The 23,264-nt window shown below is 36.2% G+C and overlaps 1 protein-coding gene and 2 long non-coding RNA genes across 4 annotated transcripts; all 3 read left to right on the plus strand.

Annotated features, from left to right (window-relative positions):
* On the plus strand, nt 506–18,531 carry LOC110269018. Its single transcript, XR_002357891.1, has 3 exons — nt 506–515; nt 17,334–17,338; nt 18,417–18,531. It is a non-coding gene; the product is annotated as an uncharacterized LOC110269018 (long non-coding RNA).
* LOC107625858 (CBL-interacting protein kinase 2) lies at nt 4,092–7,506 on the plus strand. The gene is made up of 2 exons (XM_016328586.2): nt 4,092–4,283; nt 5,467–7,506. Exon 2 carries the CDS (start codon nt 5,856–5,858, stop codon nt 7,251–7,253), a length of 1,398 nt encoding a protein of 465 aa, XP_016184072.1. The 5' UTR covers nt 4,092–4,283; nt 5,467–5,855; the 3' UTR covers nt 7,254–7,506.
* On the plus strand, nt 19,250–21,713 carry LOC110269019. 2 transcript variants are annotated; one of them, XR_002357892.1, is made up of 4 exons: nt 19,250–19,942; nt 20,723–20,794; nt 21,069–21,434; nt 21,531–21,713. It is a non-coding gene; the product is annotated as an uncharacterized LOC110269019 (long non-coding RNA). The 2 variants fall into 2 exon arrangements; XR_002357893.1 differs by having other exon boundaries at nt 21,390–21,434.

Below are 23,264 nucleotides of genomic sequence, written 5' to 3' on the forward strand. Positions count from 1 at the left end.
TTGCGGCTAAATTTGTTAAAAATTAAAGTCTGTTTAAAAGTTTATTTGAGATTTTACTTAAAATATATATAATACCAACTTGTGATATTATTATATGGAGAAATATTAAGGGATTAATATATTTTTTATTAATTTTAGTCAACAATTTGGGCTAATATTATTTATTTATATTATTAAAATTTATATTTTAAAGTATGAAATTTAAAATTTAAAATTTAGTGTTTAGAGTTGGCTAAAAAGTTAGTACTCATATTAGTTTTTAAAATTATATTCGTAGTTTAATTTCGTCCTCTAAAATTTTAATTTATTCAATTTAATTTTTCATTTTGACATTTGTAATTTACGTTAGTTTTTGACTCTGTTTGTCTCATAAAATTGTTAACGATGTATTGAAATAGATAAACGATTGCTACATTAAACTTTCTATCGGTTATTTAATATGATAATTAAATTTTTTTTATCCTAATTTACTTATTAAGAAGCCTCTAAAATGCTTAAGCAAACTTAGGATTAGAGTTTAAAGACTTGATGATAAAGAGAAAATTGAGGTAAAAAAGTTTTAATTATCACATCAAATCGCAATTAGAAAATCTAGTGTGATTATCGTTAGTCTATATCGATATGTTGTTGACGATTTTGTGACAAAAATAAAATTAGGGATTAACATAAATTACGAATACTAAATTAAGAGACTAAATTGAATAAATCAAAATTTTAAGAACTTTATTAAAGCATAAATATAATTTTACGAACCAATATAAATATTAATTCATTGGTTAAATATTAATAAAAAATATTAAATTCTATCGGTCATCACCTAGTATTGTTTTATTGTATATTCATTTTTCTTCATCTAACGAGAAAGTAGTCTTTCTAGATGGATTTCCTATGGTGATTATGTGTTGCACAAATATGAATCCTATTATTGGAACCACAATCATCAAATATAGAAAATTCAAAGGATATTTTATCTTTGAATTTTGTTTTATATTCAAAACGTGCAATGATTAAGAGATTAAATAATTGCCTGACCACTCTTTAATTACATAAGTATTTCATTTGCAATACGCGTTATCATATGTTTCATCTAAAAACGAAAATAAAGTTAAAAAAGGGTCCCCTTTCCATAATTCACAATATGTAACTTCTTAAAAGAAATTATGATTATTAACAACATATAGAGTCTTTTCATGTTTTGTGAAATGCTGATGTTTAATTTGTCTCACATAAAACATAAACTTCAAAATACACCGTCATGGATGTGACACTACCGTGAAGCTTTTTCTCAATCACTCACTTGGATCGTTTCCCTTGCTTATTTGTTTAATTAATTGCGTAATAAGAAACATATTATTGTCATTACTCAACACATGATTAACTATCATCTCTCTAATCTAATCTCTCGCTTTCACCATTTTTTTTTTGTCTGTTTGTGTGTTTCTGTGGTGGCAGCGTGGCACAACATAAATCATACACATTCTTAAAGGATGTGTTGTGATTGTTTTCTAGCATTGCTGTCGTGAGAATAATAAATCACATGTGTATGCTTAATTTGTTGAGGACTTGATGAGGTAATGAAAATCATCAATGAAAAAGAAATATATATTGCCACATATGTTCTTTTAAACTCAATACGTCACTTATTATAATAAGGTAATATCTTGGACTCGTTTGTTGAATAATTTATTTATAAACATATAGTTTTGTAAAGAATTGAAAAAGAATTAAGTGAATCTTAGCCTAGGCCAGTTAATTAATGGGGTAGATATAGGACTTAATGACTTATTATTAACATGTTCGCCAGAATCTGAATCTGGAAGAGACTGCTTCATGCTCTCCACCAATCATTGTATTACACGTGTCAAATTGTTACCCAGCAACACGGGAAGGTTGCACCTGGAGCAGCTACTATCACGCCACGTGTTTCAATGTTATTGGATCGCATTGAGTCCAAGGAAGACCATTATTCTTTGCTTGTTTGGTTCATAGCATGTACGAATATGGGCTTCTTTTTAATTTAAATAATTTTTTTATTTCTCAATTTTATTTTTAAAATTGATAAAAAAAATTTAAAAATAAGAAATATTAATAAGTGGTTGAAAATAATAGAAAATTGTGCAGTGAACTTGATGATATCACTTTTTCTTCCTCAGAGTATATACATTTTTAATTTTGCTTTGCAAAATTGCACTATTCTTTAATTTTGCAGACTCAGTTGAATACTTACAAAATTGAGTATAATAAAAAAAAATACAGTTCAGTTATACAAATTTTTTGAGCAAACAAATCTAAATAAATTAATCCTAATCCAATAAAATTTATTTACGTAAGTAATTACGTAAAATTATATCATTTTTCTATTAACATTTGTATTCTGCATTCCTCCTCCTTCTCCTTTTTTTTGTTTCTTATCTTTTTTTTCACGTTCCTTTTTCTTTTTTTACATGTTTCATTCTTTTTATTATTTTTTTTATTATTGCTGTTATTGCTACATTTTTTTTCTTTCTCCTCTTTCTATTGATTTTGTAATATTATATATATATATATATATATTTTTTTTTTGTTTAATTTTTTCCTACCAAAAAATTATGAGAAAATGAAATAAGAAGACGAAGAAGAAGAAGCAGTAGAAGATAAAGAAGAAGAAGAGGAAGAGATTTGAATTGTGCAGAACTTATTAGTACAAATACATCAAAAATTCTTAACAATACACATAAATGTCTTAGTTTTACACCAAAATTTGCTACAAATACACAAAAATGTTTTTCTTAATGCTGTATTTTTTTTTTCTTATTTCTTTCTTTCTTTAAGTTGAATGAATGCAGGTTCATCTTCTTCCAAATAATTTTGCAACATTATGTATTTCTTCTTTTTCTTTGTTTAATTTTTTTATTTTTATTCTTATTAAGAGAATAAAATAAGAAAAAACGTGAGAAGGTAGAAGAAGAAGAAGAAAAATTTTGAATTATGCATAACTTATCGATACACAAAAATATCTTAGTTTTACACCGAAATTTGCTACAAATACACAGAAATATTTTCTTTAATATTGCATTTTTTTCTTCTTCTTTTTTTCTTATTTCTTTCTTTCTTTTAGTTGAATAAATGTAGATTCATCTTTTTTCAAGTAATTTTATAATATTATATATTTTTTCTTCTTTGTTTAATTTTTTTGTTTTTATTCTTGCTAAAAGAGTAAAACAAGAATAAACTTGAGAAAATTCTATGGTAAAAATTTTGGATAATGATAACGACAACAATAACAATAACGACGATACGTATAAGAAGAAGACGACAATAACTATAACAATGATGATCATGATGGAAGAAAACGAGAAAAAAGGAGGAGGAGGTGACGACGATAACGAAAAAGAAAAATAATAAAAAAGAAGAAGAAGATGACGAAGGAGTGATGAAAAAGATGAATCTGCAGCAGAAACACATGAGTATAAATGAATTATTAAATTTATTTGGTTAAATGACTTGTATGTAGAGATTAATTTAAAAATATAATTCATTTTACTATCACTTAAAAAAATATAAAATTTTTTATTTAAATAGAAAAAAGCGGTTTGAAAAGGCATCACACTCACAGGAATAGATCCTCTCAATTGTTTAAAAAAATTGAGAATGTAAAGTGTGATTTCTAATCTTTTATTGCTCTCTCTCATATTTATTATTGGTCCCACTTATAAAATTAATGATAAAAGATCACATTTTATCTCTCAATTATTAAAAAAAATGGAAAGTATCTATTTCTCCTTTCTTCCCAACAGATTCACTATTATTAAGATGAATTTTTTTTTTAATATTTAAATAACTAACCAAAACAAAACAAAAAAATTTCAACCAGATCGTTGTAGTCCTTTTTCGAAAATGCCATACATTAATGTGTTTTCCACTTTTCCTTTTTCAAAATATTTTAGACGTAAATATAAAGTATAAATTTATTATTCAAAAGAATATTAACTTCCGAAGTAATTTTAACATTTATTAGTATATATTATGAAAAACAAATAAAAAATAAAAATATACAAATGATTGGAGTGTTGAGAAGCAGTATAGAATGCGTTAGAATATTCTATGGTTACATCATTTTCTTATCATACTTACATTTCTCTCTCTCTCTCTCTCTCTCTCACACACACACTTTAAAAGGGTTCTCTCAAGTTCCAAATCTCTCTTTCATTATTCTTCATCATTGAATTTGCATCCAAAACACACCACATTCAGAACAAAACATCGCCATACATATACATCTCACTCAAATAATTAGTTAGCAGGTAAATTTATTTAACAAATCTATGGACTATGATATGTTTTCCTTATGCATGTTTAATTCTCATCGTTATCTATGTTAAACTCTTCTCCTACTCTTCAGATTCTGGAAATTTGATATAATATTATATCATTGTGGAATTGTTTTCGGGTTTTGTTTAATTTGTTCATTCAGATTTTTGTTTCTCGAGTTTTTAGTTTTATTTCTAGATTTATTTTTTCAAGGCTAAATCGTTCACCTTTTTATGATATCTGAGATTCTCTGAGCGTTGAATTAAGCCTTTTTAAATGACATTGATATATATAGCACCTTTTTAGATTAGATTTTGTTTATTTTTTCTCTTCATTTATTTATTTTGTTATTCTTTGGGTATTTGCTTTTTTTTTTTCACACCTAATCTTATTCAGTTAGTTAGTTGTTCGAGGATTTTGGTTGATTCTAAATCAGTGTTTGAGAAGTTATGATAAAACTGAATGAAAGGACTTATTTAGGTTTAATTTAACCACAATCTAACTATATGAACTGAAATCTTATGTGTACAACCAAAGTTATATATCTTTTAAAACCATTCATTTTTTTTAATATACTTTCTGTTAATGGGAATTTCTTGAAGAAGATTTTGTTTTTCTGCTTTTGTTGCTTCTATTCTGATTTTATTACAGTATTACAGACACATGTGATAATTGTTTTTGGAATCTTGATCACAACACTTTGCCCAATTGTATGATAAGTTGATAACAACAACTTGTGACATGTGAAAATGTCAAGAAAATAGTTAGATAGATTGCCAAAGTTTGTTCTTGACTATAAATATATAATGGAAGTTGAATCACATGTGTATGGAAATTGGAAAATGTTGGCAACTCTTTGCTGTTATTTTGCCTAATTGCTACCTTACAGAACTGAACTTTTTTTTCCCCTTCCAAAACTATCCCAAATTTAGAAAATTGAGTTGAATCAATGCATGATCATGGTTTTATCTCTTGTTTAATCCAAAACAAGATTTAGGTTTAGGATGTTAACATGTCTTCTTACTCTTTCTTGTGAGTCTTAATATAAATTAAAGGTTATGGTTAAAATTAATTAGGATCTTCTGAATCTTATGCTGCTAAGGGACATAAAACTTTGATGTAGTTTACTTATTAAATTTTTCCTTCTTTCTTTGTTTCTTTGTTTCTTTCTTTCAGGTGTGCCTTTCATATATGCAGAGTAATTGAAAGGTTTGCTTTACTCCTTGATTGTTCTACAAAATTTGTAAGATTCTCTCTGTTTCATCACAAAAACCAGGGAATGCTGAAAGATGTGCTTGATAGTCGAAAGTTCCTTCTCCGAGGATAAAGTTCTTTCACTTCCATATGAACAACCCTTATTCATCTTTGACAAGATTGAATGTTTAGTTCACTGCCCTTATCATCAACTTACTGATTTGAATAGAGATCTTAACCATTGTATGATTTCAAAATACGATGTTTGTGAGGACGGTTAAGCTTTCGACATCTTGAGAAGCAGATTCCGGTTCCAGCTGCATAGTTATACTTATTTAGTACTATTGGTATAGAAGAAGGTGCTGGTAAAAATGGAAGAGAAAGGAGGCGTGCTTATGCAACGATACGAGTTAGGGAGATTGTTAGGCCAAGGAAATTTCGCCAAAGTTTACCATGGAAGGAGCCTTATAACCGGAATAAGCGTGGCGATCAAAATAGTCGATAAAGAGAAGGTTCTGAAAGTGGGGATGATTGATCAGATTAAGCGCGAAATTTCAGTGATGAGACTAATCAGGCATCCACATGTGGTTGAGCTTTATGAGGTAATGGCCACCAAAACCAAGATCTACTTTATCATGGAATATGTTAAAGGTGGCGAGCTCTTCAACAAGGTACTAAAAGGAAAGATCAAGCAGGATGATGCTAGAAGATATTTTCAACAATTGATCAGTGCTGTGGACTATTGCCACAGCCGAGGCGTTTGCCACCGGGATCTCAAGCCGGAGAATCTTCTATTGGATGAAAATGGGAATTTGAAGGTCTCAGATTTCGGGCTAAGTGCGATTGCTGAATCTAGACACCAAGATGGACTACTCCATACTACTTGTGGCACCCCTGCCTATGTTGCTCCAGAAGTGATACTTAGAAAGGGCTATGATGGCTTCAAAGCTGATATATGGTCTTGTGGAGTCATACTTTATGTTCTTTTGGCAGGTTATCTTCCTTTCCGAGATTCGAATCTGATGGAAATGTATAAGAAGATTGGAAAGGGACAATTCAAGTTTCCGAGTTGGTTTCCTCCGGATGTGAAGAGATTACTGTCTAGAATCTTGGATCCTAATCCAAGGACAAGGATATCAATGGCTAAAATCATGGAAAGTTCATGGTTCAAGAAAGGGTTAGAGAAGCCAATTGTTACTAATGACAATGAAGAGAAAGAGTTAGCTCCCTTGGATGCTGATGGAGTGTTTGGATCATGCGAAAATGGCGGCCCTGCTGCTGAATCAACACCTGAATTTTCAAAGCCAAGCAACTTAAATGCGTTTGATATTATCTCCTATTCGTCTGGATTCGACTTGTCCGGCTTATTCGAGGAAACTGATCAAAAGAAACAAGTCAGGTTCACATCTAACAAGCCTGCATCCATCATAATCTCTAAACTAGACGAAATTTGCAAGCGCCTTCGACTGAAACTTAGGAAGAAAGATAGAGGTTTGATCAAGCTAGAAGGTACTAATGCTGGCAGAAAAGGGCCATTGGGAATTGATGCCGAGATTTTCGAGATCACGCCGGTGTTCCACCTTGTTGAACTCAAGAAATCAAGTGGAGACACATTGGAATACAAAAAGCTGCTACAACAAGAAGTTAGGCCTGCACTTAAGGACATTGTTTGGAACTGGCAAGGAGAAGAACCACAAGGAATGCTGCAGATACAGCAACAAAATCATTCACAATCTGCCCAATCAGATGTGATAACACAATCAAATTAGTTAAGAATTTAGAATATGGTGTTCCTGAATTTTCCTTGGTTGGCTATTACTTGCATCATTATCATTTTTATTTTATTATTTGTTTTATGTTAGTAACCATAGAATGATCAATATGGAGGTTGTTTTAGGCAATAAGCATGTATGGTAATGTACTAAGCTTTTATTCAGATTGCATTATTTTTCTTTCAAAAAATTTTCTCCATATGTTGATTCTGCTGGAAATGGCATACGAAATTTACGAAAGCTCTTTGTGACATATGTTTGAGCCTTCTCTAATCATTATTTCAGTCCTGTTCTCTGTATTACTGACATAAAAATGAAAAAGAAAAAAAACTACTTTTGATTTATAACTCTTCTTCGAAGGTTAATAATTTATAGAAGCAACTTATAACTTTATTTTCCCAGGAATTTAAAATTTTTTCACAAACTATACACCTCCTTGAGATAATTTTATCTTTTAGGAATAGTTAATTACGATTTTCATTTATTTTTTGTCCTATTTAACATTAATATTCACAATTTCTATTTACAGTTTACACTAACTATCCCTGGTATTAGTATAATATACAAAAACATAATAATATTAAGGTAAATCACAACTAATTTTTTAATTAGCCGTTTGAAAATATAAATAAAAAATAAAATAAAAATTATTTTTTACAATTCATTCGGCCCTGGCTATATTTGATTAGAACGAAAGAAATAGAGAAAAAGAAAAAAAAAGAAATTAAGTGAATTTTTTTTTTAGATGTGTTTGAATGGAAAGAAAATAAGAAGAAAATAAATGTAATAAAAAGACAGTTTTATTCTTGTATTATAAAATATATTAAAAAAATAAAGGGATAATATTGAAAGTGTTACGAGGGGTAACTGGAGATTAGTGGGCTGGACTCGTTGGGTTGGCCCAATCGTCTGAGGGAGGAAGCTTCCGAGTAGGTTCGCGTTTCGGAGCCTCCGTCCGACTAGTATGTGAGAGAAAGTGGGGGGTGGTACCTGCAAAGACACTCTGATGCTTAAGTCAGCAAAGATCTAAGCAAGTCTATAGAGTATTGGGACTTAGAGATACCTGAGGGGTGTCAGTGTATTTATAGTGGTGAACCAATAACCACCGTTGAAGTAGTTCCACCTTTTAAGGAGGATAACTATCCCTTTATCTTAGGGAAGTTGAGATATGGCTCCTGGAAGTGGGTTGAGGGATTTTAGGGGCAATTACTTATTTGAATGAGTGTTATCTGCCAGCTAATCTTCGTCCCCGACTTCTTTTGACCAAGTCGTTGTTGGGACCGACTTCTTAGGAGAAGGTCGGCGTCGAGTGAGAGCCAATCTTTGGATTGGGTCTTTTATTTGGACCTGGGCCCTAATGTTGGGTCAGGGTATGAACAGTGCCCCTACTCGAGTGCAATCTCTTTTAAGAGTTGGATTCGAGTATTTTAGCTCGGGCTTGTAGCCGACCTGATGAGGAACCGACATGATTTTTCGAAACCGACGTGATTTTAAAGTCTCAACAGTCGCGTCTAATCAAACGTCGCGTCCGTTAGGAGTTTGCGTATTTACACGCGGGGACTAATTACATTGGTAACGGTGCATTTCTTTAATGACCGTTTTTGACTTTTACTATTATGCCCCTGGCGTGTTTATAAATACTTTCCCTCTCTTTCTTTGTTTCGTTTCTGGAAACTTTTTTGCCTTCATATTCTGTTTGAAAAGAAATTTCTTCTGCTCCTCTCTTCTACGCGTCGCCGTCGTCTCTGCCTTTCTTCGCTTAACAAAGGTCAGTTCTTTCTATCCTCCTCTTTTATTAATGAATGCTCTTTACTTGCATGCTTAGAGGAGTGTTTGTAGCAAGTCTGGCTGTAGGCCTAGTGTTTCTGTTTCACTGAGAATCTTACCTTGGCCCTATAGAGACCCTGTTTTTGACTCTTTTCCCTTTTTTCTTTGTAGGTTCCATCACCCTCTTACTAGGAAAAGATGTCTTCTTTAGAGTCCCTTTCCCAGTGGGTGGATGTTACAGTTCTTGGGGAAGAACCCCTTGTAGATACTGACTATATTACCGATCTCCGTACTCACCATAGAATTTGTGTTCTTGATGAGGATGAACCAAAATATGAACTAATTACCCCAGGTCCGGAAGACCGGATTTGTTTTGGAAGGGTTTCTGATGCGGACCTTCATTTCTTTTTTATGTATGAGAGCCTTTTTACCCGTCTGGGAGTCTTTCTGCCATTTTCTGACTTTGAAAAAGCTGTTTTGTCTTACTGTCGTATTGCTCCCACTCAGCTTCACCCCAATTCTTGGGGTTTTATGAAAATTTATCAACTTATCAGCCGTGAATTAAATTTTCTGACCTCTTTGAAGATTTTCTTTTTTCTTTTTTATATGACCAAGCCCTTTAGCGGGCAAAACAATAAGCAGCAATGGGTGTATTTTCGAGCCATCCAAGGCCGGAGAGTCTTTACCCTTTTTGATGAATCTTTCCATGACTTCAAAAATTTCTTTTTTAAAGTTCAAGCCGTAGAGGGTCACCACCCCTTTTTCCTGGATCAAGATTCTTCTCCCCGTTTTTCCCTGTACTGGTTGGAAGCCTCTCCTATGGAAAAATATAGCCTGGATGATCTGAACGAGGTAGAGGAGGCTATTGTGGAGTTCTTCCGAGAAGTTTGGGGAAAAGCCCCTTATCTTGATACAAAAAAGTTCCTCCAAGAGTCTCCGACCTTTGTACAAACTCAATTAGGTAGATATGATTTTTTTTTTTTATTTGCTCAGACTTGTTTTAATTATTTCTGACTCTGGAATTCCGATTTCCTTGTAAATTGATTTTTTGCCTTCGTCTTTTTTAGAAATGGTGAAGAAAGCTTCTGCCTCTTCTTATAAAAAAGTTTAAGATGCCAAGAAAAGATCTCGGGCGTGGGTGTATGCGGCAAGGGCCATTGGCAATCTTCCTCCTCCTCCTCCTCCTCCTCATAATTTGGGGACTTCCTCCCATCCTATCATGGTATCCTCTTCCTCTACTTCCTCTCTTCCTTCTCCTCCCCCTTTGCCCCGATCTTCCCCTGAACCCGAGAAGAAGAAGTGAAAGACTTCTGGCTCTTCTTCCGGGGTTACATTCGATGGTCTCCAATTTGTCTGGAACCATATTTTTTCCCATTCATCAATTAATATGGATGATGCTATGGTTCAGAACCATCTGAATGTTATAGTTCAGGGGAGCGTCCGGACGGCTGGGGTGTGTACAAAACTCCTGGATATTTTTGAACATACTCCCCTTAGCTCTTTGGGTTCTGCCCGAAAGGTTGAGGAGCTTGAGGGGACGATTTTTTTATACCAGGGGGAGGAGAAGAAGTTAAAGGAGGAGGTTACCAAGTTAAAGAAGGAGAAGGATCGAGTTCGAGATAGGGAGAAGAAGTTGATGGGCCAGTGTGCCATGGCAGAGGGCCTTAAGAAGAAGGCAGAGCAGAATTACATTAGGCTCTTTGGGGAGAATCTAGATCTGAAGAAGGAGCTTTCTGAGTGTCGGGACGCTTTCTAGGACTTGGAGGATTCGATCGCTGAGGGTGCAGAGGAGGCATGGAGAATATTTAAGGAACAAGTCGGAGTTATTGCTCCCGACTTGGACCTCTCTCCATTAGATCCTGACAAGATCGTAGTGGACGGTGCCATTGTCTCCCGTCCCCGACCTGCAGCCGATTCCGAGTTGAAGACGAGGGGGCAAAGAATAATGGAGTTTCCTCCTCGGGGGGACGTGCCGAGCTCCTCGGGAGTTCCTTCACAAAACCCTGATCAGCCTGTTCCGCCCCCTCCTGGTGCTGTTCCGACTTCTCTCCCTGGTCCTGGTGGTGATGGCCCTTCTCCTGGTGATGGTGATCTTCCCTCCTCTTAATTGATTCTGGCTATATGGGGGCCCGGCCTGTGGGCCCCCTGTTTTTTAAACAATTTTGTTTCTTTGTGGTGGCGGTGGTTAGTTGACATTTCTTGGCCTTTCGTGGCCGTAAACAAAATATTTAAAAATACCATTTTTTGGATAAGGGTTTAGGATATCTTTTGCGGTGTGCATGCTTTCTGTTTAGGTTTTTCCAAAACCCTTTTTGATCTTTTTACTTTGAAAAAATTATTTATCCTGGCTGGCTGTCTTTTGTCTTAGCGGTTTTGAGTTTTCTCAGAGACTTGGGATAGCCTATGCCTTTGGTTTTTGTTGGATTTTCTTTTTCTCTTTTCATATTCCTTGTACTCAATTTTTTTATTTATTGAGTTTTCGTGACTTAGGTTATTTCTGCGATGCATTTTTCTTCTCGGTTTTCCTGACTTGTAGGTCAGGTAATTTCCGAGTTTATCATGATCTACTTTTATGACCTCTTTACACCGACTTGTACCTCGTCGTTTCATCCTGACGACCATCTAGGTCGGTTCATGGGATTTTCATGTTTTGTCGAGCTTAAGTCGGCGCGTTTCGTAGAAAGAATAATGTATAACGGAACTTATAAAGAGATGTAGGAAAAAGATCTTTATTTATTTGCGAAGGTACTTTTTGCTACTAAGGGCTTTGACAATTTGTTTCCCTTAGTCTCCACTTTGATGCCTCGTTAAAAATCTTCCTTCAGGAAAACCCTTTCTTTGGGAAAAAACCATGAAGTTGGGAAAATAGTACATCAGTGAGCGGGGTTCGCTTTTAACTATAGTACCTTTTCATATTACAAGCATTCCACGACCTAGGTAGCTCGGTGCCGTTTAAGTCGGTCACCTTATAATAGCTTTTTTCTAAGACCTCACTAATTTTGTATAGTCCTTTTCAATTGGCAGCGAGCTTTTCCTCCCCAGATTTGTTGACTCCAATGTCATTTCTAATCAAAACCAGGTCGTCTGGGGTGAAACTTCTTTGAATGACCTTTATTATATCTATTTTTCATCCTTTGTTTCAATGCTGCTTCTCTTATCTGGGCTTGTTCTCGGACTTCAAGGAGTAACTCCAGTTCTTCTTTGTGCCCCTGTATGTTTCCAACCTCATCGTAGAAACTCACCCTTGGACTTTGCTCGCTGATTTCAACTGGTATCATGGCTTCTACTCCATAAGCAAGTTGGAAGGGTGTTTCCCCTGTGGCAGACTGAGGCGTAGTCCGATAAGCCCAAAGTACTTGTGGAAGTTCTTCAGCCCAGGCTCCCTTTGCATCTTGTAGCCTTTTCTTCAACCCTGCTAATATGACTTTGTTAGCTGCCTCAGCTTGCCATTTGCCTGTGGATGTTCTACCGAGGTGAACTGATGCTTGATCTTCATGCTGGCTACTAGGTTTCTGAAGATTGAGTCGGTGAACTGAGTGCCATTATCAGTGGTGATGGAGTGAGGTACCCCATACCTTGTGATAATATTTTTGTAGAGAAACTTCTGACTTCTCTGAGCAGTGATGGTGGCCAATGGTTCTGCTTCTATCCACTTCGTGAAGTAGTCTACTCCCACTATCAAGTATTTTACTTGTCCAGGTGCTTGGGGAAAGGGTCTTAACAGGTCCAATCCCCATTTAGCAAAAGGCCATGGAGAAGTTATACTTATGAGCTCCTCGGGGGGAGCGATATGGAAGTTTGCGTGCATTTGGCATGGCTGACACTTTTTTACAAACTTGGTGGGGTCTTTCTGTAAAGTCGGCTAGTAGAACCCAGCTCGGATGACTTTCCTGGCCAGTGACCTCGCTCCGAGATGGTTTCTGCGGACCTCTTCTAAGACTTCTGTCGTCCTTGAGGTCGGAACGCACTTTAATAATGGTGTTGATATCCCCCTTTTGTAGAGGTTATTTTTCACCAAAGTATAGTTTTGTGCTTCTTTCCAGATTTTCTTAGCTTCTTTTTCCTCTTTGGGTAGGATGTCGAATTTTAGATATTCGATTAATGGGTTCATCCATCCGAGGTCCAATCTGGAAACTTCAAGGACGTCTTATTTGGCCTCTGTTTTTGCTACAGAGGACTCTTGGAGAGTTTTTTGGATCAGGCTTCTATTATTCCCCCCTAGTTTGGTACTTGCTAGCTTGGAGAGGGTGTCTGCTCTGCTGTTGAGATCCCGAGTTATATGCTTGATCTCGGTTTCTGCAAAGCGCCTAAGATGCTCCAGGGTTTTATCTAATTATCTCTTCATGTTGGGGTCTTTAGCCTGATACTCTCCGTTTATTTGGGAGGTCACCACCTGAGAGTCGCTGAATACCACTACTTTCGTTGCACCGACTTCTTCTGCCAGTTTTAATCCTGCAATCAAAGCTTCATATTCTGCCTGATTGTTAGAAGCTAGGAATTCGAACTTGAGGGAGACTTCTATTTGTGTCCCCCCTTTTTCGACCAGTATTATGCATGCATCGCTTCCTATTTTGTTTGAGGATCCATCTATGCATAACTCCCACGTAGTGGATTCTTCCTCTTGGTCTCCTGCATATTCTGCTACGAAGTCGGTGAGGCACTGGGCTTTTATTGCTGTCTGAGTTTCGTACTTTAAGTCGAACTCGGATAGCTCTATTGCCCATTGAACCATCCTACCCACAATATCCGTCTTCTGGAGGATTTGCTTCATGGGTTGGTTCGTTCAGACTCTTATTGTGTGAGCTTGAAAATAAGGTCGTAACCTTCGAGAGGCTACTATTAAGGCATATGCAAACTTTTCAAGTTTTTGATATCTTAATTCAGGGCCTTGTAGAACTTTGCTGGTGAAATATACAGGATGTTGCCCGACCTCATCTTCCCGTATTAGAGCTGATGCTACAGCTTTGTCTGCTATCGACAGATACAGGACGAGTTCTTCCCCGATTTTAGGTCGGGTTAGAATGGGAGGTTGGTTTAAAAACTTTTTGAACTCCTGGAATGCTTCTTCGCACTCAGGAGTCCATTCGAACTGGCATCCTTTTCTTAGTAGAGAGAAGAGTGGTAGGGATCTTAATGCTGATCCTGCCAAGAACCTAGAGAGGGCGACAAGTCGGCCGTTCAGCTGCTGGACCTCTTTTAAGCAAGTCAAACTTTTCATTTCTAGGACTGCTTTACACTTGTCGGGATTAGCTTCGATTCCTCTTTGTGTAAGCATGAATCTTAGAAAATTTCCGGCCTCTACTGCGAAGGTACATTTTGCGGGATTCAACCTCATCCCATGTAGCCTTATGGTGTTGAAGACTTGCATGAGGTCTGTCAAGAGATCGGTCTCATCCTTGGTTTTTACTAGCATGTCGTCTACATAGACTTCCATCAATCCCCCAAGGTGAGATGCAAACACCTTATTCATCAACCTCTGATATGTGGCTCCAGCGTTTTTTAGCCTAAAAGGGCATAACCACATAGTAATAGTTTGCTCTAGGTGTGATGAATGATGTTTTTTCTTGATCTGGCTTGTACATCGGGATTTGATTGTATCCCGAGTATGCATCCATAAACAACAAGTATCGATACCCTAAGCTGGAGTCTACTAGAGTATCAATGCTTGGAAGTGGATATGGGTCTTTGGGACACGCCTTGTTCAGGTCAGTGTAATCGACGCACATCATCCACTTGCCGTTTTGTTTTTTGACTAGCACTACGTTTGCCAGCCATGCCGGATATTTGAACTCTTTGACGAACCCGGCTTCTAGGAGTGCTTGCACTTGTTCTTCCACCACTTGAGCCCTTTCAGGTCCGAGCTTCCGCCTTCTTTATTGAACAGGTCACGATCCGGGGTAAACTGATAGTTTGTTCGACATGAGCTCAGGATCTATTCCTGGCATGTCGGAGGCTTTCCAGGCAAAGAGGTCAGAATTTTCTTGTAGGAGTTTTATAAGCTTCTCCTTCAACTCTTCTTTCAAATCGGCTCTTATATTGGTATTTTTTCCTTCCTCTTTTTCGACCTGTACCTCCTCAGTTTTTCCCTTAAGTTGTGGTCGCAACTCTTCCTTAGCTCTGACTCCTCCGAGCTTAATGGTGTGCACCTCCTTTCCTTTCTCTCTCAGGTTCAGGCTTTCATTGTAGCATTTCCTTGCTAATTTTTGGTCTCATCTGATGGTTGCTATTCCCTCTGGTGTTGGGAATTTCATGCAGAGATGAGGGGTGGATACCACTGCTCCGAGCCGGTTTAGGGTAGTTCTGCCTATTAAGGCATTATAGGCTAACCCTACATCAATGACTATGAAGTCGATTCTCAGAGTTTTGGATTTTTTTCCTTTTCCAAAAGTGGTATGAAGGGGTATGTATCCCAGTGGTTTTATTGGTGTATCCCCCAGTCCATACAGGGTGTCGGGGTAGGCTCTCAACTAATTTTCATCCAACCCCAGCTTATCGAATGCTGGTTTGAAAAGGATGTCGGCTGAGCTTCCCTGATCCACTAGAGTTCTATGAAGATGGGCATTGGCAAGGATCATGGTTATCACTACCGGATCGTCATGTCCAGGTATGATTCCTTGTCCATCTTCTTTAGTAAATGAGATAGTGGGGACGTCGGGAGTCTGGCCCCCGACCTGGTAAACTTCCTTCAAATGCCTCTTGCGAGCCGACTTTGTGAGGCCACCTCCCCCGAATCCCCCTGAGATCATATGTATATGTCTTTCTAGGGTTTGCGGGGGTGGAACTCTCTGGTCCTCATCGTCTCGCTTCCTTTTCCCATGATGGTCCGACCTTTCCATGAGATACCTATCAAGCCGACCTTCTCTGGCCAACTTTTCTATCACATTTTTAAGGTCGTAACAATCATTCGTTGAGTGGCCATATATCTTATGGTACTCACAGTAGTCGCCGCAACTCCCCCTCTTTTTGTTTTTGATGGGTCTATGGGGTGGTAGCCTTTCGGTATGGTAGATTTCCTTGTAGACATCAACTAGGGAAACTCTTGGAGGAGTATAAGAGTGATATCTCCTAGGCCTTTCGGGGCCGACTTCCTCTTTTTTCTTGGGTTCTCTTTCTTTCTCTTTTGATGAGTGAGAGTGCCTAGGTCGCCAACTTGGTTCTTGCAGTCTGGCATTTTTCTCCATGTTGATGTACTTCTCAGCTCTCTCTTGTACATCGTTCAGGGAGGTCGGGTGCCTTTTTGATATGGACTGGGAGAAGGGACCTTCTCGAAGTCCATTTACTAGCCCCATAATTACTGCCTCCGTGGGTAGATCTTGAATCTCCAAGCACGCTTTATTGAACCTTTCCATGTAGTCCCGTAAAGGCTCTCCGACCTCTTGTTTTACTCCCAGGAGGCTCGATGCGTGCTTTACTTTGTCTTTCTGGATAGAAAACCGCATTAAGAACTTTCACGAGAGGTCATCGAAGCTAGTGACCGACCTTGGAGGGAGGCTGTCAAACCACTTCATCGCTGCTTTCGACAAGGTGGTCGGAAAAGCTTTGCAACGAGTAGCATCAGAAGCGTCAGCCAGATACATCCGACTTTTGAAGTTGCTTAGATGATGCTTTGGATCCGTGGTTCCGTCATAGAGGTCCATATCAGGGTTTTTGAAGTTCCTCAAAACTTTTGCCCTCATTATTTCCTCACTGAATGGGTCTTCACCTCCCAAGGGGGAATCTTCTCGGTCATTACGAGAGCTTCGATTTTTGAGAGCGGACTCTAGCCTTAAGAGCTTTTCTTCTAGCTCCTTTCGTCGCTCTATCTCATTCCTCAGGTTCCTCTCCGCCTCTTGCTGTCGTTCTAGCTCCTGCTCCAGCTGCTCCAAACGTCCTTGGTGGCCATGGAACAGTCCCATGAAGTCGGTTGCATGGGGTTGTCCTTCTTTTCCGGACTCGCGCCCTTCAGAAGAGTTTTTCTTTGGGTCTTTCAGCCCAGAAGTGCTTTCTCTGTTCTAGTTGGTCGCGCCTTGGTGGGTGGCTATGTCCGTGTCGTTGTTTCTAACATCGAGATTCTCTTGCTCAGAGTCAGACGCCGTATGACCATCTTCTGTTGAATTGTCCGCCATTACTGGATGATCTCTCGGGTCCCCGGCAACGGCGCCAATGTTATGAGGGGTAACCGGAGATTAGTGGACTAGACTCGTTGGGTTGGCCCAATCGTCTGAGGGAGGAAGCCTCCGAGCAGGTTTGCGTTTGGGAGCCTCCGTCCGACTAGTATGTGAGAGAGAGTGGGGGGTGGTACCTGCAAAGACACTCCGATGCTTAAGTCAGTAAGGGTCTAAGCAAGTCTAGAGAGTATTGGGACTTAGAGATACCTAAGGGGTGTCAGTGTATTCATAGTGGTGAACCAATAACCACCGTTGAAGTAGTTCCACCTTTTAAGAAGGATAACCGTCCCTTTATCTTAGGGAAGTTGAGATATGACTCCTTGAAGTGGGTTAAGGAATTTTAGGGGCAGTTACTTATTTGAATGAGTGTTATCTGCCAGCTAACCTTCGTCCCCGACTTTTTTTGACCAAGTCGTTGTTGGGACCAACTTCTTAGGAGAAGGTCGGCGTCGAGTGAGAGCCAATCTTTGGATTGGGCCTTTTATTTGGACCTGGGCCCTAATGTTGGGACAGGGTATGAACAAGAAGTATAGAGAGAAAATAATTTTTTCTCTATTTTCTTTCTAACATTGGAGAGAAAAAAAATTAGTGAGTCCTACCAAATTTTTTTCATCTCTTTTTCTTTCTCTCTAATTTCCTTTCTCAACCAAGCAACGAAAAATAATCTGTTTTTTTTTAATTTTCTTTCCTCCATTTTTTTCTTTTTATTTTCCTTTCAAACAAACATAACTTCTTTAACTTTTTGGGATTCACTTTCACCAGAGTCCAAAGTCAATTCATATATTACAAATGTGGCAATTGATAATTCATAATGGGTACTATGAGGCTGTTACTTAAACTGTTACTTAAACCAAAGAGTGAGAATAACAAACCCCATCCACTCCTAAAAAATAGCATTGCAATTAGATATCTTTTAAAAATTGTCCATCATTTAATCTTTAAAAAAGAGAGAAATTAAAAAATAGGTAACTTCTCATAAAAAATAAATAACTTTCTATGAAAATAGATATCTAAAGATAGAATAATGGACAATGTTTAAAGGATATCTAGTTGCTCTACTAAATCTTTCCACAACATAACCAAAAGAACAAATCCTTCTTTCACTTCCTCTTTTTTGTTCCCAAACATTTCTCTCTATATATAATAGGGGTGTTCATGGTCTGGGCTGGACCGAAGACCCAATTCGGTCCCGAACATTTTAGGAATTAATTTGGTGTGATTTCACCGGGTCTAAAATCGGGTATAGACCTCAAAAATAGACCCGATCATTATTTCGGACCAAATCCGAGTCAAGGCGAACCCGGCTTCACCAACCCATGTGCACCCTAAGGGAACTAAAAAAGGTATATATGTTTTAAATTAATTTTAATATTATGTTATATTAATTATAAGCTTATTGTTTTATTTTTAATCACACTTGTTGAATTAGAAAATATATCAAAGAAATATTAAATTAGAATTTATGGATAATTTCAACTTCAAATATGGATTTCAATTTTTCGATAACAAGTTTCTTCTTTATAAATAAATGCATCATAAATAAGTTTCTTCATAAATAAGTATCTTTATAAATTATTGTTAAAGCTTTAAAGACCCAGTTTTTACTCGGTTTGAACTCGGTGTAGTTATGACTTGAAAATATTTAAATTTTATCGGATTTAGAGCCGAATTAAAATATAAAAAATAAATCTGGTGTATATTTAGAACTGAGTCTAGGTTTAATTACTCTGTTGGTCCCTATAGTTTCGCGAAATTTTTAATTAGGTCTCTATACTTTTTTTTTCTTTTAATTAAGTCCTTGCACCAATTTTTTTTTAATTGGGTCCTTACACTTTTTTTTCTTTTTATTTAGGTCCCTATACCAATTCTTTTTTCTTTAGTTGGGTCCCTATAAAAAAATTAAGCCAATTACTACTAAGAGTGACTTAATTGAAAAAAAAAATAGTATAGAGACCAATTAAAAAAAAATATAGAAATATAATTAAAAATTTTACAAAAGTATAGTACTAACAGAATAATTAAACTAGACTCTTATATAACATCGTAGATTCAACAATTTGCATAATCTGCATCGCTTTCTCATATAAAAGAACCGTTCTTTCGAATTTTTCGCGCTCTCTTTATTCTCTCTTACACTCACCTCACTCCTCAAGACCTCAACTTCGTTTCAATTTTTCTAGATTTGTAGATTCTCGTTTACCCCTAACCCTAATCCGAACCTAATTTTGCGCTTAAATGTCCAATCTCGCTTGCTTGTTATCTCAATTGACGTATATATACAAAGCCTTCCTTTTATTTCATGTTTAATTAAGAGGAGAACACAGAATTTTGGGAGAATTGTATATAGTTTTTAGGTTTTCATTTTTACTTTTTCGTTCAACTCTTTTTGGGAAAGTATGGAATCTGAGTTCCTTTTTATTTTTTAGGGGGTTCTTTCGAAAAAAATGTTTCCCCGTATTACGAATAAGGGTCAATATATAGTATTGTGGGAAGAATTGTGTTCAGCTATTTATTTTTTCATTCTTTTCCCTAATTTTTGTTTTTGGGGACATTTTAAGATCTGGGTGTGTCTTTTTTTTTTGGGGAGGGGTTGTTAATAATTATTTTGGTTGAAATAGTTCCTTTTATGTAAGTAAAAAAAGAAGATGAAAATTTGGTAGATTGAGTGTAATGTTGTATAATAGTATTAGGGTTCATGGCTGACCAAGGATTGGAGGGTAGCCAACCAGTGGATCTGACCAAGCACCCCTCTGAGATTGTGCCTATCCTTCAGTGAGTATCTATCTGATCTTGATAATTTGTTTTCAACACCAAGTGTTTCATGTTTAGATATTACTAAGTGGTCACTTCATGGGTTGCAATGAGATTGCTAAGTCAGCGTTTTTATACGAAGGTCTTGAGCTCTTGAGCTATTGGTTGCAATTTTATCATGAATAAGTGGCCTGATGCTGAATTCCAATTCAAGCAATGTGTTCTAGTAATTGTGTCGGAGCATGCATTATGAACTTGTAACTAGTTAAACTTATCAAAAAATAAGACAGAAATTGTAACTATATAGTAAAAATCTTGCTTTTGTGAATTACAAGCTGAGTGGTAATGTTGTATCTCTGACTATGGTATGTCCGGTTGCCTTCTGGTTACATCTTCAGCAAACGAGGTTATGGGTTTTTACGGTTTTTTATCTTGGAGTATGTAATCACTTTGCTTCTATAAGCATTGGAACATCTAGTGATTTTGCTTAATTGAATAATCTGATAGTCAAGTTATTTGTACTTCAAAAATATTGTGTCAACGGTTAATTTGGACTGTAAGTTGGACCTCAAAACGATTTCACTTCAAGCTCGTAATGCAGAGTACAATCCCAAAGCAAGTTTCACTTAGTTGATATTGAAATCAACATATGCATCTTATTCAAAGCTTTACAAGCACTTTACTCTATCATAATTATGGTTTGCTTAGGAACTACATGTATTTTTTCCATGTATCTTGCTTTCCTCATTCTGGTTCGCCATTTCTACCCTGTGCTAATAGTTGTGATATCATCCCTTACAGCGTTTTGTTGCAGTGATTATGATGATCAGAGAACCAAAAACAACTGCCCTCATTTTTGTATCTGGCAAGATGGTATGTTTCTTAATATTCACCTAGTACTTCTGTCATAAATGATGATAGTGGATATCACTGTACTCAAATAAAAAGTTGGTGAAATTTTTTATCGAGAAACTATTTTTGCTAATTTGAGCGTGAATCTTTGATTCATTGTATGCTATCATGATTTCAATAATGCTCATGCTTTGTGATTTTATTCATGATTTGATGATCATTGTTGCTTTAGTTGAATTTGTCTCTTTATGCTTTGGCTTGCATTCCTAAAGTTAATTTCCATTGGTATGGCTAGGTTTGTACTGGAGCAAAGAGTGAGCAACGGTCTAAATTGGCTGCAAGAAATTTATGCATTATTCTTTTCTATTTATCATGTATGTTCCTGAATATTCCTGAAATGGAGCTTAAATAGACAGGTCAAATATGTTGTTTGTTATAGTTTGGTTATAACCCTGCTCATTCTGTAGTTTGGAGTAGAATAAAGTACTTATTTGTCTTCATCCTCTTTGCATTTGCATGAGTATCCATTTTCTTCTTTCTTCATATGGCGGGGTTAGGAAGCTCTTTATTCCTACAAGTTTGTATCATTGTCTAATTTTACATTTTCTTCCTTCAGTATGCTCAAATTATCCAGAAGCTTGGTTTTCCGGCCAAATTTAAGGTAATACTTCTATTATATCTTGTTATTTTTACTAAATATTTTCAGTCTTTCCTGTTATATCTAATAGTATTTGACTCATTTTGTTTCATGCTTCAGGATTTCAAGATTTAGAATATTCTTATCTCTTGTGATGTCAAGTTCCCCATAAGGCAGGCTTGAGGGTCTTGCATATTCCCATACTGCTTTCTCAAGTGTAAGTTATTAACCTATTATTTAACAAACCAGGAGTGCTAGGTAAACAATGACCATCTTGAACAATATGAACAACCACCAATCAAATAAAAATACAATATATCCTAATTTAATGCTACTAATTAAATTTAGAGTAAAGTATCTTTTTGTCCCTAACATTTGGGGTAAGTCCTATTTGTGTCCGTAACGTTTAAATCGTCCTATTTGTATCCTTAACGTTAATAAAAGTGATTCAATGTTATTCTACTATCAATTATACTAACAAATCAGATTATATTTTTCAATTATTCTCACTTGGATGTATTCATTCTCAATTAGATCTCACTTGGATGTGTTCGATTTTAATATTATATCCACTATTTGTGTTTAGATTCAATTATGTCCATAGAAAAGTGAATTATATAAATGTTGTAGGAATTAATTTCAACATTTGATGAGCTATTTTTCGGAGTAGATCATCGATTCTATCCCAGACATTTGTATTCTAAGTTCAAGAAGAGATTTTTAAAACTCAAACCATGATGTGTAATTGACGGCAGGATAACATTGAATCACTTTTACAAACGTTAGGGATACAAATAGGACGATTTAAACGTTAGGGACACAAATAGGATTTACCCCAAACCCCAAACGTTGGGGACAAAAACGATACTTTACTCTTAAATTTAGGATTAATTTATTCTTTTAACTCTATTAATTCATATTGTTCACACATTGTTCAAAAATATTGTTGATTACCTATATTTTTCCTTAACATTATTATTTTTTGAACGGTTTTGGGTTGGTTTGGGCATCTCATGACTTCTACATTAAAAATTATTACATCGAGATTGAATTATGTACCCTTTGAGATATTATATATAGAGTGTTAATGTTGCAAGCATGAGGAGTCCATGAAGTTAGTCTCACATCAAAAAAAGTAAAGAAGAGTGAGTAGTTTATAAGATGAGATAATCCATTAAAGTTAATTCTCTCGTTTGATTCTTCCCCAAAATCTCCCTAATAGTCAAGAGCTTCCCAAAGTAGTCCAACAAAACTTGTTGGGGGACGTGTCCCGTGGTGTTTTGCTTTGCTGTGTGATGGTCTGGTGGTTTTTTTCTAGCAAAAGGTTGTTTTTTCATGTTTGCCTTGTACACTAAGTCGACACTCTAACTCACTTCTCGCCTTTGAATGTGCGTGGTATTCATTCATTTAGCAGATTCCACACCCCATCCAAGGGGAGAAAGGGGATGCGTGTTAGTTTCAGCACGAGACTACAAATATCATCTCTCTCTTTTTTTTGTTTAATTTTTATTTTAAGGGTCCTAACGAAATATTTGATTGAGACAGATTTTTGTTTAAGGGCAGGAGTAAAGTGCCACTAAAGGAATGAAGTTCCATGAAACTGTAAATATTAAGACAAGAAAAAAAAAAAAGAAACATCTAGATTGAGAGGGGTAAGTCCTATTTTCTAGACTTCTAGTAAAGTGAAGCACATTGTTGTCCTAATCTAATGTACATTTCAAAACAAAACATGATTTTGTAGAGGCAGAAAAGAGTGAGAAGAGAAAAAGACAAAAAAATATGGAGGAGCTAGTCAGAAATAACATTTTTTTTTACAATAGTTTGACAACATTTTAGACTTGATTTATTTATTAT

The sequence above is a fragment of the Arachis ipaensis genome, chromosome B02, assembly GCF_000816755.2.
Source record: "Arachis ipaensis cultivar K30076 chromosome B02, Araip1.1, whole genome shotgun sequence".
NCBI classification, from domain to species: Eukaryota; Viridiplantae; Streptophyta; class Magnoliopsida; order Fabales; family Fabaceae; genus Arachis; species Arachis ipaensis.

Coding starts and splice junctions, on each gene's coding strand:
- LOC107625858 (XM_016328586.2), top strand. CDS start 5,856: ATGGAAGAGAAAGGAGGCGTGCTTATGCAACGATACGAGTTAGGGAGA.